Source organism: Gigantopelta aegis, chromosome 5 (genome assembly GCF_016097555.1).
Source record: "Gigantopelta aegis isolate Gae_Host chromosome 5, Gae_host_genome, whole genome shotgun sequence".
Classification (NCBI taxonomy): Eukaryota; Metazoa; Mollusca; class Gastropoda; order Neomphalida; family Peltospiridae; genus Gigantopelta; species Gigantopelta aegis.
This window is the reverse complement of record NC_054703.1, coordinates 16437969-16458335: the sequence shown is the minus strand read 5'-3', so window position 1 is coordinate 16458335 and position 20367 is coordinate 16437969. Positions and strand designations below refer to the sequence as shown.

At 39.9% G+C, this 20367-nt stretch overlaps 1 protein-coding gene across 1 annotated transcript in view; it reads right to left on the bottom strand.

The window, feature by feature from the left end:
* Positions 1-20361, bottom strand: part of LOC121373657 (fibropellin-1-like) — a 35852-nt gene extending 15491 nt beyond the window's left edge. Inside the window, exons 1-12 of the mRNA XM_041500369.1 lie at positions 20338-20361; positions 19923-20015; positions 19535-19627; positions 18677-18769; positions 18356-18448; positions 17818-17910; positions 17445-17537; positions 9537-9629; positions 9028-9120; positions 8063-8155; positions 5630-5722; positions 3695-3830 (exon numbers count right to left, since the gene is read on the bottom strand). Coding sequence (XP_041356303.1) covers positions 3695-3830; positions 5630-5722; positions 8063-8155; positions 9028-9120; positions 9537-9629; positions 17445-17537; positions 17818-17910; positions 18356-18448; positions 18677-18769; positions 19535-19627; positions 19923-19971 — 1022 coding nt within the window. The 5' untranslated portion in view covers positions 19972-20015; positions 20338-20361. The remainder of the gene's footprint in view (positions 1-3694; positions 3831-5629; positions 5723-8062; positions 8156-9027; positions 9121-9536; positions 9630-17444; positions 17538-17817; positions 17911-18355; positions 18449-18676; positions 18770-19534; positions 19628-19922; positions 20016-20337) is intronic.
* Positions 20362-20367: the final 6 nt, after the last annotated feature.

Genomic DNA, 20367 nt, shown 5'->3' with positions numbered 1-20367 from the left:
CGTTTCTGTCCTGTCTGTCGTGAATATTCGTCATCAGTTTTAAATAATTGTAATGTTTTAGAACGTATTCAGCCATGTTTCAAAACCAAAAGGGCTGCGGCTTTATATGTAGTGCTACCGTCACTGGTCCCGTGATAAATGATTGCCATCTGCGTCCTGTATATAGATGTCCACGATCTGCACATCTTCCAGTCTCAGGGGTACGTAATGATAGTTTGGAAACACAAAAGATTTTTCCTTTTTATTCCCCATCAAACAGATGCGTCTCAGCAAGGGCTCCTTTCTTTCTCCAACGTGTGAGCTGTAGCAGGTGTTGGAACACACGTAAATGTCATGGCTGTCTGATTTTCTCGAAACTTCCCAGTTCTGAATGGTGATTTCGATGGCTGCTACCACCCACTTTTTTCCGAGATGTAGTCTGTCATATAGATTGACTCTAAAAGACCAGTGTGTATTGTCGGGAAAGTAAGACGTGCTGTCTGTACTTCGAATGGTAATGTACTTATCCATGGTGCTTATTTGTTTTGATCTTGGGATTTGGCAGCAAATAACCCAAGCTACTGCTGAGTAGTGCTGTCCACAAGTTAGAATTACCTTGATGAAGAGATAAGTTGATGATACACGTAATCACCACCACGTATATGATGATGATTTGAGAGAAAAATACCGTTTCTGATTTGACTTCTTGACAGAGGTTGTGTCTCTACAATTTCTTCCATGATAATGAAAAGTCAAACATGTGCTGAGGTCTTTTATACTGTCTGATATCGAACAACGTCTGCTTCTTGAATCCACGAATTGTACTTCTTAGGCCAGTGAAGCCATTTGACCAACACTTCTTTCTGTTTGTTACGAGTTCTCCTTTTCACTATGTCTTGGATACGGTACAGTTGATCAGGATTCTCAGTCACCTTTTGAAGTTCAGCTGCATAGAATGTCCCTTCGATGGCATCACCACCCCAGTCCTTTAATTTGTACAAGTCTTTACCTTGAGACCAGTACCTTTTCTCAATGGTAAATATTTCGCCAGACCATTTCTCTTGGTATTCCCGATCAAAGGTGCCCCGAAGATGACTGACTCGTACTTTATCACCTATGTTAAATGTAAACTTGTTTTCGTGGATTGCCTTTTTAGGTTTGATCAGGTACTGAGACAGACGGACCTCTTCTTCGTTCGTTTGGTTGACACTGGCTGGTGTTTGACCTAACATTCGATGCTTGGTGTGGTTATAGCTATAGACGACCTTCTCCAGGACATCCATGTACTTGTAAGTAAAGTTTTTTAACATGTAGCGATAGAGACGCATTTTGATGGTTTTAATGACCCGTTCAGCATAACTTGCTTTGGTTTCATTTAGAGCAAACAGCTGTGTTATGCCATGCGATTTCAGCAATGCTTTGACCTTATGGTTCTTGTATTCTGACCCTGAATCGGACTGAAACAGTTTGGGTTTTCTGGACTCTAATTTCCAGAATTCTGTCAAAGCATCTACCACGTCGTTCCCCGTTTTCGACTTTAGTGGTAACACCCACAAGTACCTGGAGAACAGATCAATGATCATCATGAGGTATCTCACCCCGTCATTGTATTTAGCCAAACTGACCATATCCATTAGATCGGATTGCCAGTGACTGTGTAACCCTTCCACAACATAGGTATTACGTGGAAACTTTCGCCTCACTTGATGTGTCATGGTATAGGTCTCTTGACCTTTCAACCATGACTTAATACGTGTCAGAGGAATTTTAAATTTACCCTCTGCTTTAACAGCTTGATACAGTTTACTAGGACCTGCATAACTCCCAGGATGTTTTACATCGTAGTAAATAGACTCTAGGTACCTTTCCCACCGAGACATGGTTCTCAACTAACATACATGTCACAAAGCCATGCTATTTATAAATAACAGAAGGATACAACACAAAATTTTGTTACTAAACAACAAACATGTAGTACATAAAATATATGACAAAACATACAGTTATGTCAAAAACATTCAAGTGTCTCACACGTGTTTGAAACAGTTAATGTCTGAACACATTATTCACATGGGGACATCTCGGGGACAGTCTGTAATGTTCCATCACTGGGTCGTCCATTCTCTGCCATCGGTAGGCGCGTAGTCCACAACAGTAACAGACGACGGCATCGTGATCCCCTGTGTAGAAGAAACCGGCCTTGGCGATCTCCCTCGGTTTCTGGCGTAACTGTATGGGCCACCACCCAAATGTCTGCATCCGTGTGTAGACGTGGCGCATTTCGGGACGATGGCAGAACAGGTAACGTCTCGAACAGCAGTCTTCATCATCCCAGGCAGCGTCTGTTTTATATTCTCGAGCAGCATCTGTTTGATCCACGGCTTCTTTGATTTCACCATCTTCATCCATATTGTCACAGGCAGCATCCGTTTGATCCATGAAATGTTCTTCTTCTGGTTTGGTAGCCACTCTTTTGATCGTATGTCTTTCTGAACATTTGCAGACCAAGATGTCGTCCTCGTCGCTACTGCAGCTGCTACTAACACTGCTCGAATATCCCGATGCCATCTTCTTCGTTCCAGATAGAGTGCAACAAGACACAATAATGTCAGAATCATAAAACACGTCTGTTCTCTAGTAAAACGAACGTATATCTGGTCGTTTTCGGCGAGCGAATGACAATTAAACCGTATCTAGCACAGTAGTCCGTGACGTCATCAAGGTCAAGGCCAGTCTAAGTAGGTCAGGGTCAGTAGGACGAGGTCACGGCACAAGGCCGTGACGTCATCAAGGTCAAGGTCACGGAAAGTAGGTCATGGGGCTATACAGGCCCTGATACTACTAGTGACTAGGAACAGACTGGCGAGTCCCACCACTGTAGTATACATCCTATAACTATACCTGGTGTATCCCACGCCGACGAGCAGCAGAATAGTGACTAGGAACAGACTGGCGAGTCCCAACCCGGTGATATACACCCTATAACTATACCTGTTGTATCCCACGCCGACGAGCAGCAGGATATTGACTAGGAACAGACCGGCGAGTCCCACCCCTGTGATATACACCCTATAACTATACCTGGTTTATCCCACGCCGACGAGCACCAGAATAGTGACTAGGAACAGACCGGCGAGTCCCACCCCTGTGGTATACACCCTATAACTATACCTGGTGTATCCCACGCCGACGAGCAGCAGGATAGTGTCTAGGAACAGACCAGCGAGTCCCACCCCTGTGGTATACATCCTATAACTATACCTGGTGTATTCCACGCCGACGAGCAGCAGGATAGTGTCTAGGAACAGACCAGCGAGTCCCAACCCTGTGGTATACACCCTATAACTATACCTGGTGTATTCCACGCCGACGAGCAGCAGGATAGTGACTAGGAACAGACCGGCGAGTCCCACCCCTGTGGTATACACCCTATAACTATACCTGGTGTATTCCACGCCGACGAGCAGCAGGATAGTGACTAGGAACAGACCAGAGAGTCCCACCCCTGTGGTATATATACACCCTATAACTGTACCTGGTGTATCCCACGCCGACGAGCAGCAGGATAGAGACTAGGAACAGACCAGAGAGTCCCACCCCTGTGATATACACCCTATAACTGTACCTGGTGTATCCCATGCCGGCGAGCAGCAGAATAGTGACTAGGAACAGACCGGCGAGTCCCACCCCTGTGGTATACACCCTATAACTGTACCTGTTGCATCCCACGCCGACGAGCAGCAGAATAGTGACCAGGAACAGACCAGATAGTCCCACGCTAAGCCACGCGCGCGACGATTGGTCTGCTGCTAAGACTGCTGTCATGTTATCGAGACTGGTCGTGGCGTTCTCTAGAAAATACCAAGTCGACAATAATAGTTTCTGGAACCAGGGCCCATATTTTCGAAGTTATCTTAGTGCTACGGTATCATAAAACCATCGTAGGTTGTGACATCAATACAACACACGCCATAGTGATGTCATAGCTTATGATGGTTTTACGATTTCGTAGGCTGTGATTGCTTCGAAAATATGGGCCCAGTTTTGCAAAACATCGTAAGCCTAGTTTTGCACGTAAACGTAAATTTGCGACTAAACCAGAGATCATATTACTGTTAACAGTATTGTAAATAGTTTGAAGTACACATATTTCATTTTCTTTCGCACTTACAATGCTCCATCTTCCGTCATTATATAATTTTCGGCCAGGAACAGTTAAAACTACTACTGCTACTGCTGCTATTGCTGCTACTACTACTACTACTACTACTACTACTACTACTACTACTACTGCTACTACTACTGCTACTGCTACTGCTACTGCTACTGCTATTGCTACTGCTACTGCTACTACTACTACTTTACTTCTACTACTACTGCTACTGCTACTACTACTATATTACTACCACTCCTATTACTACTACTTCTACTATTACTAACACTTATATTACTGCTACTACTACTGCTACCACCACTACTACTACTATTGCTACCACCACTACTACTACTATTGCTACCACTACTACTACTACTATTGCTACTACTAGCACTCCTATTACTACTACTGCTACTATTACACAACTACTACAGTTATTATTACTACTACTACTTATTACTGCTACTAGTACCACTACAACTGCTACCACTACTACTACTATGTACTACTACTACGTTCTACTACTAGTACTAGTACTGCTACTACTACGTACTACTACTACATACTACTACTACTTTCTACTACTACTACTAGTACTACTAGTACTACTACGTACTACTACTACGTACTACTACTACGTACTACTATTACTACTACTGCTACTATTACTACTACTACTACGTACTACTACTACTACGTACTACTACTACTACTACTACTACTACTACTACTACTACTACCAGGGATCGCGTTAAGATGCGTCCATGCGTCCCTGAACGTATGGAAAGCAGACTTGGACGCCTGCTCATCACCACAAGTGACAACAAAACCGTCCCAGTTTATTTCCAAAGACGCATTTCAGACGCATGTTTATTCAATTATTTCATCATCACCACGTCGTAAGTAATCTGGACGCATGGTATCAATTAGCCAAGTCAAATAATCCGTCACTCATAATCCCGCAATGGTCTCCGCTATAGTTCCCAATATAAACCTATTGTAAAAAATGAGTGAAAATCACTTTCTTCTCCTGATCGTCTGGTGGAATTGTGGGAATAGCAAGACGAGTCTATATTTTGAAAGGTATACAGGACGCAGGGCCTTAGGCTGGGGGGGGGGGGGGGGGGAGGGGGGGGGGGGGGGGGGGGGGGGGGGGGTCCGCTTTCAGAACTAAAATATACAGGTTTATACATACGGAGTTTCTGGTGGTGCAAAAACAAAATAGAAAAGGTCCACTTGGTTCATATTTGTACATGATGGAATCAGTTTTATTGAATGCACAACTGTTAAATACAACTGAATATGCCCGTCTTGACTGAAGCTATGGAAACGTGTTTTTAAGCTGTTATTTCCGAGAAAAAAAATAGACTCATGGATTTTGAGAATGGACTCATGGAAATGGGTCCACCGGAAAAAAATGGACGCCTGGAAAAAATCCTTAACGCTACCCCTGACTACTACTACTACTACTGTAACATTACTACTGATACATACCACATGTAGGTCCAGTCCATTTGTCAGTACAAAGACATCCATGGCATGCAGCGTTTGCAGAACCACCATTTTGACAGGTTAAGTTACAATTTTCTGTAAACACAATATATATATATATATATATATATATATATATATATATATATATATATATAAATAAATAAAGGTTATTACCAGAGTGTTTTTCGGTATCGTCAATATCATATATTAGGAATAAAAATTGTATTATGCGAGCCTCTGGTGAGCATAATCCATTATTTTTCATTCCTAATATATGGTATTGACGATACCGAAATACACGAGGGTAATAATCTCTTTATTATATAAGCTCAAGCTTAATACAACGTGTTTTTGTAAAGTGTACACGCAACTTTAATTCCAGTCCGCCATTACTAGATATTCAAATGACGTAAGAATATGTGGCGCGGTGTATTTTTGAATGGAAATGACGTCATTATGACATTATGATATGGTAACCAGACACTGTAACTTTAATAAAATTAAACAAATAAATAAAAAAAACCCTTAAAAATATAGAAAATAAGAAGGAACTGACTGCTTGACCGAATATTTATATAATTTGGAGCACTTTAGAAGGACAGTCCAAAATAAATAAGAGAAAGAAGTGAGGATCGGACCATTTAATTATATAAAAAAAGAAGTAATTTCGACATAAAATTTTGAACAAATTTCTAAAAGTTTAAAGTCATGTTATGGTGCACAGCTTGTAGAGACGAGGTGGGATGCATCCCGTCAAGAAAACCCTTAAAATGACAGTCATTAGACGTGATAAGTGTAGTGCTGTGCTGAAATACATATCTTATGAAGCCAGATCCGTCTGAACGAAAGAGAGTATCAGACTAGGGTATAGTCTAGTCATGGTTAGTATAGTGGTGCGGATGGGCCCGGCTCCGGAGGATACGAGATGGTATCACTATGAAGCAAAATAGGGGCCGACCCCACTTCCTAATTCTTCTTAGAGTCAATCTTCCAGTGCTGCAAAAACGTGAACAACCGTGGCGTCCTGCAGAATGCCTGTCATACGAGTCTCGGAAAAACATGTCAACTAAAGTCAGCCAGAAAAATTACGCGGAGGTAAGGTATCTTGCTAAAAAAAGAATCCAACCTGGTGGTGCAGGTTGTGGAAACGAAAAGCGTTCTAGCATTCAGTCAGTTAAATGGCCCAGAAGAAAACTCCATTTCGTTGACATGGGCATGGGTGATTTAAGAATTGAACGTTATATTTTTGACGTTCATGTGATGATAAACACCAAAACCGTTTTACACACTGTATGAATGGCGTAGCATTAATATTGCCATTATACAAAACTATATGAAAAACCCCACTCGAACTCTATTCCACAATGATTTACAACTGTATCAATACACAAATAAGGAAATTCCCTTAGAAAGTTACATTCGTTTTTTCCCCGTCAAATCTGAGATTCATTATAATGATTTACATAAGGTTTTATAAATTTTAATTTTCTGAATCAAATGTGGATAAAACGTTATTTATAAAATTTAAAATAACTGAACATCAACTGATAACGCAAACATTTTTTTTCTTCAAAAATATCAAACGATAATTAATTAAGAATTGAAAGATCTACGTGTCTCAGTTCAAAATCGGAGTCGTTTAAAGCCTGAACAGCCACCGTCACTCACAGTGCAGACGAAATTGGGATAAAAATAGAAACGATGGAATCCTCGGGGATTCCATTGTTTACCGAAAAAGTGCAGTTTTCACGTTCATGGAAGAATGAACGTTGGTTTCTTTTAGATCACGTGATAGCATTTTAACCAATCAAGACGCCTATTACAAAACAGTAATTATAAAATGGAATTATACTGAGATAGCTCAGCTGACAACTACCGTCGAACACTGAATGGGAAATACTGCTGGTTCACCATTCACCTCATCGCCATCATCATCATCATCATCATCATCATCATCACCACCACCACCATCATCACCACCACCACCACCATCATCACCACCACCATCATCATCATCATCATCACCACCACCACCACCACCACCATCATCACCACCATCATCATCATCACCATCATCATCACCAACACACCACCACCACCACCACCACCATCATCATCACCACCACCATCATCATCATCATCACCATCATCATCACCATCACCACCACCATCATCATCACCACCACCATCATCATCATCACCACCACGACCATCATCATCATCACTACCACCACCATCATCATCATCACCACCATCATCATAACCATCATCACCACCATCATCATCATCAATATAACAACGAAAAGAGATTGCTTCCTGTGTACAGTACCGAAAGTGAGTTTTCCACAAAAATATTGTATATTGGGTGTGGGTGTGTGTGGGTCTCGACTGCATCCACCACTACATCTCTGGACGTGTGCTAGCGTGACTCACCGCATGCATCTCCTGTCCACTCCGCGACACACTTGCACGACGTGCATTCACGATCTGGAGATCCACCATGGCTACATTCCAATCCACATCGGTCTGCAAGACATATACCTCACTATTACATTAGTTCAATTTAATTCTAATTTAAGGGGGTTGGGTGGGGGTTGAGGTGGGGTGGGGTTGAAAATAGCTCAGTTTGATTTTCTTATTGTCCGGATGTCTGTGATACACCAAAATGGATTTACCTCCCAATTATTTTACCATTAAAAATGTTCTCTTGGTCGAAAACATCTTAAAATTTAACTTGCCACGGATTGCTGCTCATTTTCTGTTTATTTAGTTGCACGTATAGCATAATTAATTACAGGGGAATAGATACTAACGTTCCGAATTCGACAACGTTGTGAAACGCGGGTCCAAGTATGTGACACAAAAATATATATTCATCTTATACAACAACAGAAGTTACATACTTTGTGAAACAAACCGCATAAAACACATTGAAAAAAGCGAACTAAACCAAAAATAACTACAAGCAGAAAACCGTGGAGCTAAATATACCGACCACAATTAGGTCTAGTCGAATGTCCAATACAACTGCATAGATTACACATTTAATTAGTCGTACCACAGTTTTCACCAAATAACTGCATTCATCTGCAGTGTATTAGTCTGTCGTACACATTCTGTCTCTCTTTCTTTCTCCCTGTCTCTGTCTGTCTGCCTCTCTCTGTCTTTTTTCACTCTCTCTCTGTCTCTCTCTCTGTCAGTCAGTCTTTCACATTCTCTCTCTGTATGTGTGTGTGTGTGTCTCTCTCTTTCTCTCTCTCTCTCTCTCTCTCTCTCTCTCTCTCTCTCTGTCTCTCTCTCTCTCTCTGTCTCTCTCCCTCTCTCTGTTTCTCATTCATTCTGAGAAGAGGGGGGGGGGGGGGGTGCAGAGAGAACACAAAAAAACAACAACAACATACCACATTTAGGTCCAGTCCAGTTTCCAATACAATTACATCCATTACACATCTGATTTACTGTACCACCTTTTTCACAAGTCAAACTGCATTTATCTGCAATATATTATTTAATTATCCAATTGAATTATTTGATAAAAAAAGACACCTTTCATTTCCCCATTTACTGAAAATGGGGAAACACACATACATAAACACACACACACGCACACACACGCACACACACAACACACACACACACACACATACGCATGCACACGTTTTCACAAGTCAAAGTGCATTCATCTGCAATATATTGTTTAATTATACAACAGATAAATAAGACACCTTTCATTTCTTCATATGACGAAAAGTTGAAGTTAAGATTAAACATCAGAAAAAAAAAATCAAAAACGTAAGAGAGAGAGAGAGAGAAAGAGAGAGAGACAGAGAGAGAGAGAGAGAGAGAGAGAGAGAGAGAGAGAGAGAGAGAGAGAGAGAGAGAGAGAGAGAGAGAGGAGCAAACAATGTACCACACTGAGGTCCAGTCCATTGTCCAGTACAGTTACACCCATTACACATTCTGTTTGCTGTAACACCGTTTTCACAAGTCAAACTGCATTCACCTGCAATTGTATCATTTAATTATACAATTATATATTATTAATTTATTAAATTTATAAATGTATATGACATAATAAGAGTGAAACATTACAGCATGATCTAATAACAAACATAAGACGATCTAATAACACAACAATATGACGTAGGAGGTTATGAGTAATGGTAGAAATGAGACTTCTGGCACACTTTCTCCCATGGCATTAGCATAGAAGAGGTGTCACCCCTTATCGTCACCTCCCCCCCCCCCCCTCCCGGCTTCCAACAATCTCAGTCTTTGCACAGGTCTTCTTATACAACCTTTTTTGTTTTTACTGTCACTGATCGAAATAATCCATCATATCCGGATGAATGTTTAAAACATTTCCAATTACCCATTGTTTTTTCATCACATTGTCTTCAGCTACCAATACCACGTCACTTACGAGTAGTAAGCAGGCCTATATAGCGTCATGACCTACTTTCCGTGACCTTGACCTTGATGACGTCACGACCGTGACCTCGTCCTGTATAGCCCCATGACCTACTTAGACTGACCGTGACCTACTTAGACTGGCCTACTGTACAGTGCCATGACCTACTTAGACCGGCCCCTGACCTACTTAGACCGGCCCCTGACCTACTTAGACTGGCACGAAAGAGTATAAAAAGGCTAGATACGGTTTCATTGTCATTCGCTTGCCGAAAACTATTATTATTGGATCTACTACGTCATTGTTATTCGTTTGAGATATTTCGTCATTGTTAGAAGAAGATTCATTTGGATCATTGTGAGAGATTTTGTCACTGTTAGAAATCGACTGGATCAAGACTTGAAAATAGTAAGTTAATTTTCTTATACTGATTTAGTTTGAAGATCTATATGTTTGCAGTGGTGGACAACGTTTTAACAAATGGTACTTTTTGAAAATCGTTCTTTCTTCAAACAAGGTGAAATAAATAACAATTTTACATTGAAAGTGTTCTAAACACGGAAGCAAGTTGTTCTTGTATGCAACGTCATTCAAAAACTGACGTCATTCAAACATTATAAACGTGTTATACTCTCACCCCTTGTTGAGTCGTTGTCTCTATTAAGTCGTGTCATTTTCACCTCTTTTTAAAGTACCTACCGTTTTTGTTTACGTTCTAAGTCTGTAAGATGTGTAGACAGTCAAATAGCTAAGAAATTTTTATGTATATCCAATTATTTGTTACCCTTAAAAAATAGCTTTTTTTTTCTACACAGGAACCAAAATAGGTCAAAAACACATGACCCGTATGACAATTAAAACATTTGTAGTTTTTTCGTAATTTTATGGCGATCATGCCCAAAATATCTATCGAAGTGTCGTCTGCATGTTTATTTTTACGCATTAGTGAGTGACGTCAGTAAAATGTGAGGTCACACGTCAATCGTTTTTTTCATGCAAGCAAATAAGGGCGCTAAAATTTGAAAACGTAAACTAAGATGTAGATCAATACAATTAGAAATAATCAAACTTATTTAAAAAAACAAAAAAGAAGTTTGTTCCACCTTGCATGCAATATTTTTTAAACACCATGTAGCAATCTGTTGACCGCTAAATCAATCATGTTTTTTTCATAAAAACAGTTTTTTTATTGATTTCTTTAAGATATAAATTCAACCAAGCAAATTGCAGCTATATACTTTGTTTTTATAACGTTTTACGCTTCTATTCTTGAACATAGTAAATAACACGAATCGTGTTTTTTTTTTCGTTTAGTGGGCGGGGGTAGAACCGATTGTAAGCACGTGTGTACTTTTGATTACATCAAATATGTAGATTTTTCTGCATTGTTGGTTCAAGTAACAATTAAATTTGATTAATAATTATAATAAATTTACAAAGCAGTTTAAAAATATATTAATACAATTATTAAGTACCTTGACTTACCAGGGTCCCATGCTAAAATGGTATTCGATACTGATAAGACAACACCGTTTACGTGTCAGTTGAATACTTCAACAAAATAATTTAAAGTTAACATATAAACATGGGATAATGATCGAACACAAAATGATAGTGAGCGCAATGACTGTCAACGTCATTCAGTACTTCGACAGCACCCCTCTGGTTGCACACCCCAGGGATCCGTCTCTGACTGCTATCAGTGCTAAGCGTGTCACATGTTATACTTTGTAACAGTTCATTGAAACAATCCCCTTTCATAGTGTTCATATAAAAAAAAATGTTTTACATTCAGTAGATTGTGATATTGAAATAAAAGAATGACGAGCAATATTAATAATTTAAAATATCAATTTAAAATATATACTCAAGACTAGTGTTTTTTTAAGGTATAATATATGAAATATTAAAAATTATTATTACTGATGTCGATGACGTTCACACACACGTATAGTTCAGGTGACAATGTAAATAAGCACGTATATAAATAGTAACCTTGTGATCGGAAATTTCTAAGCAATTGCTCGTCACACAAATAAACATGTATATCTGACAGATATCTGTATTTACACTATCGCATGAACGTAATGTACTATTTTATGCGAAACAACACTAGGTCTGATGTATGACAACACCTTTGACCTAATCAAAAAACGTATCTCTGCACACTACGAGCCAGTAGGGGTGCCAATGGGTTATTTTTAAATGTTACAAAAATAATTCCTGGTAACTCAGTGTTCTCTTGATGTGCGGTAGGTCTGGGATCGATCCCCGTCGGTGGCCCATTAAGCTATAGCCAACTAGTGTATTATGTCTGGTATAATCAAAGATCGTGGTATGTTCTGTCTTGTACACACAGCTCTTGCTACTATATAAAGTAGCGGTAGTAATATCCCATCACAAATCTAGTCATAGAGTAAAAACACAAAAAAACAAACGCAATGTTTTGGTTTTTCATTTATTTCTAATTACAAATCACTGACACATATATAAAATGGACACACACTGGGTTACATCGAGAGGCCTTAAGGGCGACATGTGATATATATGAGTGTTCATTTCTCTTCATCATCGTCGTCCTCCTCATCAGTATCATCATCGTCGGTATCGTCGTCGTCTTGTTCATCCAAATATTCGCCGATCCATGAACGATACTGATTTAATTTAGAACGAATCTGTGGTCTCACATCTTTGTCTGGATTCACAAACTGTAAAATTTTTCTGGTGTTGGGACCTTTGTCAAAGTAATGTATATAGGTCAGGAAGCGAGAGTACGTGTCTTTAAATAACTTCCATTGCAATGTCTTCATGTTTCTTTCAATGGCATCTTGGGACATGTTTTTTTTCTTCGTAGCGTTTTCCTCTTGCTTTGGAGATAGGCACGATTGATGTCGAATACACGTTCCACCATGAGACGAATGCCTTCGTTTTCCAGGTCGGGCGACGGCTCTTCTTCTTTTTCATTTCCCTCTTCGCACGTTTTCACGTGTCGCTGCAAGTCGCTTCCGTCTTTAAAGACCAGACCACACGTATCGCAAGACTGCATTCTCTTGACTTTTTTCAAATAGGGTTCTACCTCATCATCTTCTTCGTCGTCACTTTCGTAGGCGGGTATGCCTGGTAGTTTTCTCTTGAATGCGTTTCTTTGCATGATTTGCATGTAGAGCTCTTTCTTCGTCGGTGGCTGCAACTCTTCTGAGACATTCGCCGTTACGTTCGTGCTTTTATACCATTCGGACAGCCCCGTCTCTAAACCATTAGGCCGAAGACGCCAATGTTCGGGCGTGGTCGGTTTCAAGTCCACCAAGAGATGTCCGTAGGGCCTGTGGGTAGCTTCCTCAAACCGCTGCATGAAATGACGAGTATTTCCAGGATACATCTGCTGTGCCAAAGTCAGAACTTGCTGCTTGTCGATGGGGTTGTTGAACAGCGCTAGATAATGGCAGTTTCTTCTCTGTGTCGGGTCCTTGCTGTGATACAAGTTCTGGTTGATGGCAATCACAGAGAGGTTTCTGTGGTGACTTCCTTCCGTGAACAGGTCGGTGATGCGGGGGTCTTTTCCAGCTGTAGACATCAGGTCGTCCAACACGATGAGATTTCTGACTCTGGGATCCAAATAACGATCCTTTTCCAAATTCTCAGGTATGCCTTGAACAAATTTCACTCGAGCAACCATTTTGATCGTATCATAGAGGGGTTGCCATCGTTTGTAGAGCCAGATGATGCGCTGGGGAGGCGGCTGGATTTTACCATCTCTCAACAATTTGTACAACAAAAATGTCTTTCCACACGACGTGGGTCCCGACACGATCATGGTGAACGGATGTAACAATCTTAGGGGCTGCTGCTGCTGCTGCTGTTGCTGCTGCTGCTGCTGCTGTGGTGGTGGTGGTGGTGGCGGTGGTGGTGGTGGTGGTGGTGGTGGCTGCTGCTGCTGCTGCTGCTGTTGCTGCTGCTGCTGCTGCTGCTGCTGCTGCTGTTGATGCTGCTGTTGCTGCTGCTGCTGCTGCTGCTGCTGTTGCTGCTGCTGCTGCTGCTGCTGCTGCTGCTGCTGGGAAGGCTTATTGTCAAATTCCAAGAGTCCATGTTTATTTCGTACGTGTCGAGTTAGGTCGTGGGTCCAAACATATTTCTTTTCGCAAATGTGACACTGATTCATGATGTTGACTGTTGAAGTGATCGACGTGAACTGGCGATGTTGAAACTGCCATGCCCCCTTTTATAGCCTTCTCAGAAATGCTTCTGCCGTTTCGGGGCTTTCCAACCCGTACCACTTTGTTGTTGTGTTGTTGTTGTTTCCGTTTCAGATCGGCTTTGGCTTGCTCTACCACTTGTTTGTGTTGGGGAGACCATGACGACTTTGGGTGTCGGGGACTTGTTCTGTTCCTCTTTTTCTTTTTTCCACGTGGGATCGTAGAGTTCTAGACATCGATCCACACTGTACATGATCTGACCTTTCCCCACCACGTTGCACTGGAAAATGAGGTTTGAAGTTTACCTTGTGCCTGCAGTTTATAGAAACGGGTCCACTTATCCACGTCGGGTACATATAACTTGTACTGGTCTGACATGTTGCTCCTCTGAAAGTTCTACCTCAAATGACGAGTTTTCCAAAACTATTTTACTTATATACCTTATGACGCATAAAGATATGGTACAGGAATGTTTGAATGTGTGTGTGATACGTATGAGCAGTGTCCCTCCTCCCAAGCACAAATCTCATCGTGCGAGCTCCCAAAAATAATCGTTACCAAAATATTACCCTTTACCAGTGTTACTACCATAGGGATACGTCCAGACACACACTCATGGACCCAGGACATAAATAAGAAAGCAAAACCTGTTATTCACGGTTTTATTCACAACAGACAACATGAAAACATAGCACACAAGTGTCTGAAACATTTAATGTCTAAACAGGTTATTCACATAGGGACATCTTGGAGAGAGTCTGTAATGTTCCATCACTGGGTCGTCTGTCTTCTTCCATCGGTAGGCACGTAGTCCGCAACAGTAACAGGTGATGGCATCGTGGTCTCCCGTGTAGTAGAAACCGGCCTTGGCAAGTTCTTTTGGTTTTTGACGTAATTGTATGGGCCACCGAGCATACGTCAGCATCCGGGCATAGAAATGTCTCATTTCGGGATGATGACAGAACAGGTAACGTCTCGAACAGCAGTCTTCTTCATCCCAGGCAGCGTCTGTGTCACGGGCGGCATCTGTTTGATCTGTGGGTTCATCGACGAGTTCGCCATCTTCAGTTCCAACCCCAATTTTGCGTGTAGCATCCGTTTGATCCACACAATGAGTACTCTTCTTCTCATCTTGTTTGCTAGTCACACATTTGATTGTATGTCTTTCTGAACATTTGCAGACCAAGACGTCGTCCTCGTCGCTACTGCTGCTACTAAGACTGCTCGAATATCCCGATGCCATCTTCTTCGTTCCAGATAGAGTGCAACAAGACACAATAATGTCAGAATCATAAAACACGTCTGTTCTCAAACACAGTCGCAAAGCAAATGAAGTGTAAACCATAAATCCATTCTTTTATACCTTCATCCAAAACAAAACTCGTTCACCACTGGTGACACTCGTTAGGGTTGCAGAAGTTACACTGAAGAAATCCCATCTGGTTTTGATGGTCGTCTTGCATGGCGCAGGGCACAATCGAGTTCAGCTCTGGTACAAAGTCACACATGACTGTGAAACAGCCTTTCAATTTCTCCCATTGTTGTAGAGAAAGGAATATTCCCTTCTTCGAAGGTTTCACGGATTTAGTTTCTTCACACCACCACCACTGACGCAGGTCCACCCCCAGCAAAGTTCTTGTCGACACTGACATGGACGTTGACACCAAGGTGTCTGAACAATGTTTCGTCTTTCCCCTGGTTTAATGCTGAAATCGTTTCGTCAAATTGGCTTTACATCCACACAGTTCGATCCACTGTTTAAGACTAAGGACAATACCTCGCTTGGTGGGGAAAGTTTTCCCCTTGTCACTGTCAAATTTCCTTATGTGAATAGCAGTGTCCCCTTTCCATAACTTGGCCACCACGTAGACGTTAGTTCCAAGTTCTAGACGACATCTCTCTTCATCACTTGTGGAACAGGCCATCTCTGGATTGAACGTAGATCTGATCGTTTTCGGCGAGCGAATGACAATGAAACCGTATCTAGCCTTTTTATACTCTTTCGTGTTAGTCTAAGTAGGTCAGGGGCCGGTCTAAGTAGGTCAGGGGCCGGTCTAAGTAGGTCATGGCACTGTACAGTAGGCCAGTCTAAGTAGGTCACGGTCAGTCTAAGTAGGTCATGGGGCTATACAGGACGAGGTCACGGTCGTGACGTCATCAAGGTCAAGGTCACGGAAAGTAGGTCATGACGCTATATAGGCCTGCTTACTACTCTTACGTACATTGTCACTCTCTGCGAACCAATTCTTTCGGTGATTTAGCAATACGTTGACAATATTGCCAGCGTTTCCCTAACACAGTTTTAGTCAAAGTTTTGCTAACATCTGGTAAATGTAGTAAAAAAAGATATCTATTTTACAGGAATTTTGTACATCCTGGGGATTACAGGTCAATATGGATAAAACAGAAATACTAGTTTTAATTTTTTTCGTATTTTTCGAGCAAATGAGAAGTGGTATATGAATGTAAACAACAGAAAATGTCTACATATAACGTTTTAGGTGTATTATTTTCCACAAGATTATCATGGACAAAGAGTACGGAAAATATGGCTTCTAAAGCAAGTAAAACATTGTTTTTTTGTTAAGAAACTGCAGTACAAATTTGCTACTATACCTGTTAGTGTTTTATTTAAACGTTTTGATTGTAAGATAAATCCTATATTATTATATGGAGCAGAAGTGTGGAGATTTGAAGAAAGACCAGTCTTGGAAAAATTCCATACACATTTTTGTAAATTTATATTGGGTGTAGGTAAACATGTATCAAGTAATATATATATATAAGGATTGTCCGTTATATCTTTTACGTTCATCGGGGTATAAACAAAAACAAACATCTGAAAACTGTGTGAATCAGCGAAGCCGTTCTCACATAAGTTTGCGGATGATGTTTTTTTCATACCCAAATGAACGTAAAATAAATAACAGACAATACTTATAATTAAATTTCAACCATACTTACTAATAATAACATTAATAGTTCATATTTTATTTTGAATTATTTGTAAGACAAATTACTAATATAAAATTACGTCATCAGGTATGACGTACCCTGACGACGTAATTTTTACATTCGTGAAGAAATGAACAAATTCCCGTTGCTACGGCTGGACCAATGGTATGACGTTACATTGCAATGAATGTAACCGAAATTTAATTTTATATATATTTATATAGTAAGATTTAATGGGTATGCAATAAAAACAACGTACCACATTTAGGTCCAGTCCAGTTTCCAATACAATTACATGCATTGCACATTTGATTTGCTGTACCACCGTTTTCACAAGTCAAACTGCATTCATCTGCAATGTATTACTTAATTATCGAACTGAACTCTTTGATAAAGAAAAAACATTTTAATTTTTAGTGTAATTAAGGTTGCAAAACAAAAGTTGAAATTAAAACAATACTGCCCCCCCCCCCCCCCCCCCATCACAACGCTCGCAAAAAAACCCCCCACCCAACAACAACATTTAGTGCATTTTCCAATACAATCTAATACAAGTTTGTTTGAATCCCCCCAACCCCCACTGCTCGAAAAAAAACCCTCACACCACAAAACACAAAAAACAAACAACGTACCACATTTAGGTCCAGTCCAGTTTCCAATACAGTTACATCCATTACACATTTGATTTACTGTACCATCGTTTTCACAAGTCAAACTGCATTCATCTGAAATATATTATTTAATTATCAAACTGAACTCTTTGATTAAGAAGATACATTTTATTTAACCATATAACGAACTTAAAAACCAAACCCCAAACCCCGAAACAAACAAACAAACACACACACACACACACACACACACACACACACACACACACACACACACACACACACACACACACACCACAACAACAACAAAAAAAGCAAAAAAAAAAACCCACAACCAAAAAAACACACACTAAAACAAACCACACAACAACATAAAAAAGAAACATACATTTAAGTAGATTCACTCCATTTACCAATATTACATCCTTTACAAGTTTATTTTACACTATCAAAAAAAGAGAGAAAGGGAAAAAAAAGAAAAGAAAAAAAAGGAAAAAGGAAACAAAAAGGCAGCCCACCAACCCCCTAAAACACACATAAAACAAAACAAACAACGTACCACATTTAGGTCCAGTCCAGTGTCCAGTACAATTACATGCATTGCACATTTGATTTGCTGTACCACCGTTTTCACAAGTCAAACTGCATTCATCTGAAATATATTATTTAAATATCAAACTGAACTCTGAAGATACATTGTATTTAACCATATGACGACCTTAAAAACCCTCCAACAAAAAACCCAACAGAAAACCCATAACCAAAACAAACACACTCAAACAAACCCCAGAAAAACATAAAATAGAAACATACATTTAGGTAGATTCACGCCATTTTCCAAGCCCCCTAAAACACACATAAAACAAAATAAACAACGTACCACAATTAGTTCCAGACCAGTTTCCAGTGCAGTTACATCCATAACACATTTGATTTGCTGTACCACCGTTTTCACAAGTCAAACTGCATTTATCTGCAATATATTATTTAAATATCAAACTGAACTCTAATTAAGAAGATACATTTTTGTTTAACCAGATGCCAAACTTAAAGATAACAACAACCCCACCCTGGAACCCCCCAACCATAAAACTACAATAAATAATATCAATAATAACTCTCCATTTTCCAATATTATACCCTATACAAGTTTATTTTACACTATCACTCCATCCCCCAAAACCCCTCCAAATTAAACAAAATGCAACCCCAACCCCCCAAAACACACATAAAACAAAACAATGTGCCACATTTTTGTCCAGTCCATTTTTCAATACAGTTACAGCCATTACACACTTGACTTGCTGTTCCACCGTTTTTACAAGTCAAAATGCATTCATCTGCAAGATATTAATTAATTATCAAACGGAACTCATTGATATTATCCCATGTGACGAAAGTTTCAGTTGAAATTAAAAAATAACTTTAATAACAAAACAAAACAACACCCACCCCACAAAAAAGAAGAAAAAGAAAGAAGTAACACGTACGTTAGAAGTTTGTTTTACTCTACCAAAAACAAACACAAAGCATCAACTTGTCTCTACACCCCCTCCCCCCAAAAAAAAACAAGAGACAAAAAAAGACCACACACACACACACACACACACCACACACACACACACACACACACACACACACACGGCAAACAAAGTACATACTACATTTAGGTTCAGTCCAATTTTCCAATACCCCAACCCCTCGAAACAAAAACCCACACAAAAAGAAAAGAACGTACCACATTTAGGTCCAGTCCAGTTTCCAATGCAATTACATCCATAACACACCTGATTTGCTGTACCACCGTTTTCACAAGTCAGACTGCAGTTACCTGCAATATATTATTTAATATTCAAACTGAACTCTTTGATAAAGAAAATATATTTTAGCTAAGGTGTAACTAAAGGTTGCAGTTGAGATTAAAAACGACAACAACAATACCCCCCCCCCCCAACCCACAACGCACGCAAAAAGAGAAAAGAAAACAAAAATAGAAGAAAACACCAACAAAAACATTTTGCATTTTCCAATACAATTACATCTAATACAAGTATGTTTGAATACCCCAACCCCTCGAAAAAATACAAACAAACAACACCATAAAACACAAAAATAAAACAACGTACCACATTTTTGTCCAGTCCAGTTTCCAATGCAGTTACACCCATTACACATCTTATTTACTGTACCACCGTTTTCACAAGTAAAACTGCATTTATCTGCAATATATTATTTAATATTCAAACTGAACTCTTTGATTAAGAAGATACATTTTATTTAACCATATGACGAACTTAAAAACCACAACAACACACACACCCCAACAACAACAAAAAACCTACAAAAAACCCATAACCAAAACAAACACACTTGAAAAACCCCCACAAAAATATAAAATAGAAACATACGTTTAGGTCGATTCACTCCAGTTTCCAATATTACATCCTTTACAAGTTTATTTTACATTATCACACAAAAAAAAGAATAGCAAAAGGCAACCCACCAAGATCCTAAAACACACATAAATAAAAATAAACGTACCACAATTAAGTCCAGCCCAGTTTGCAATAC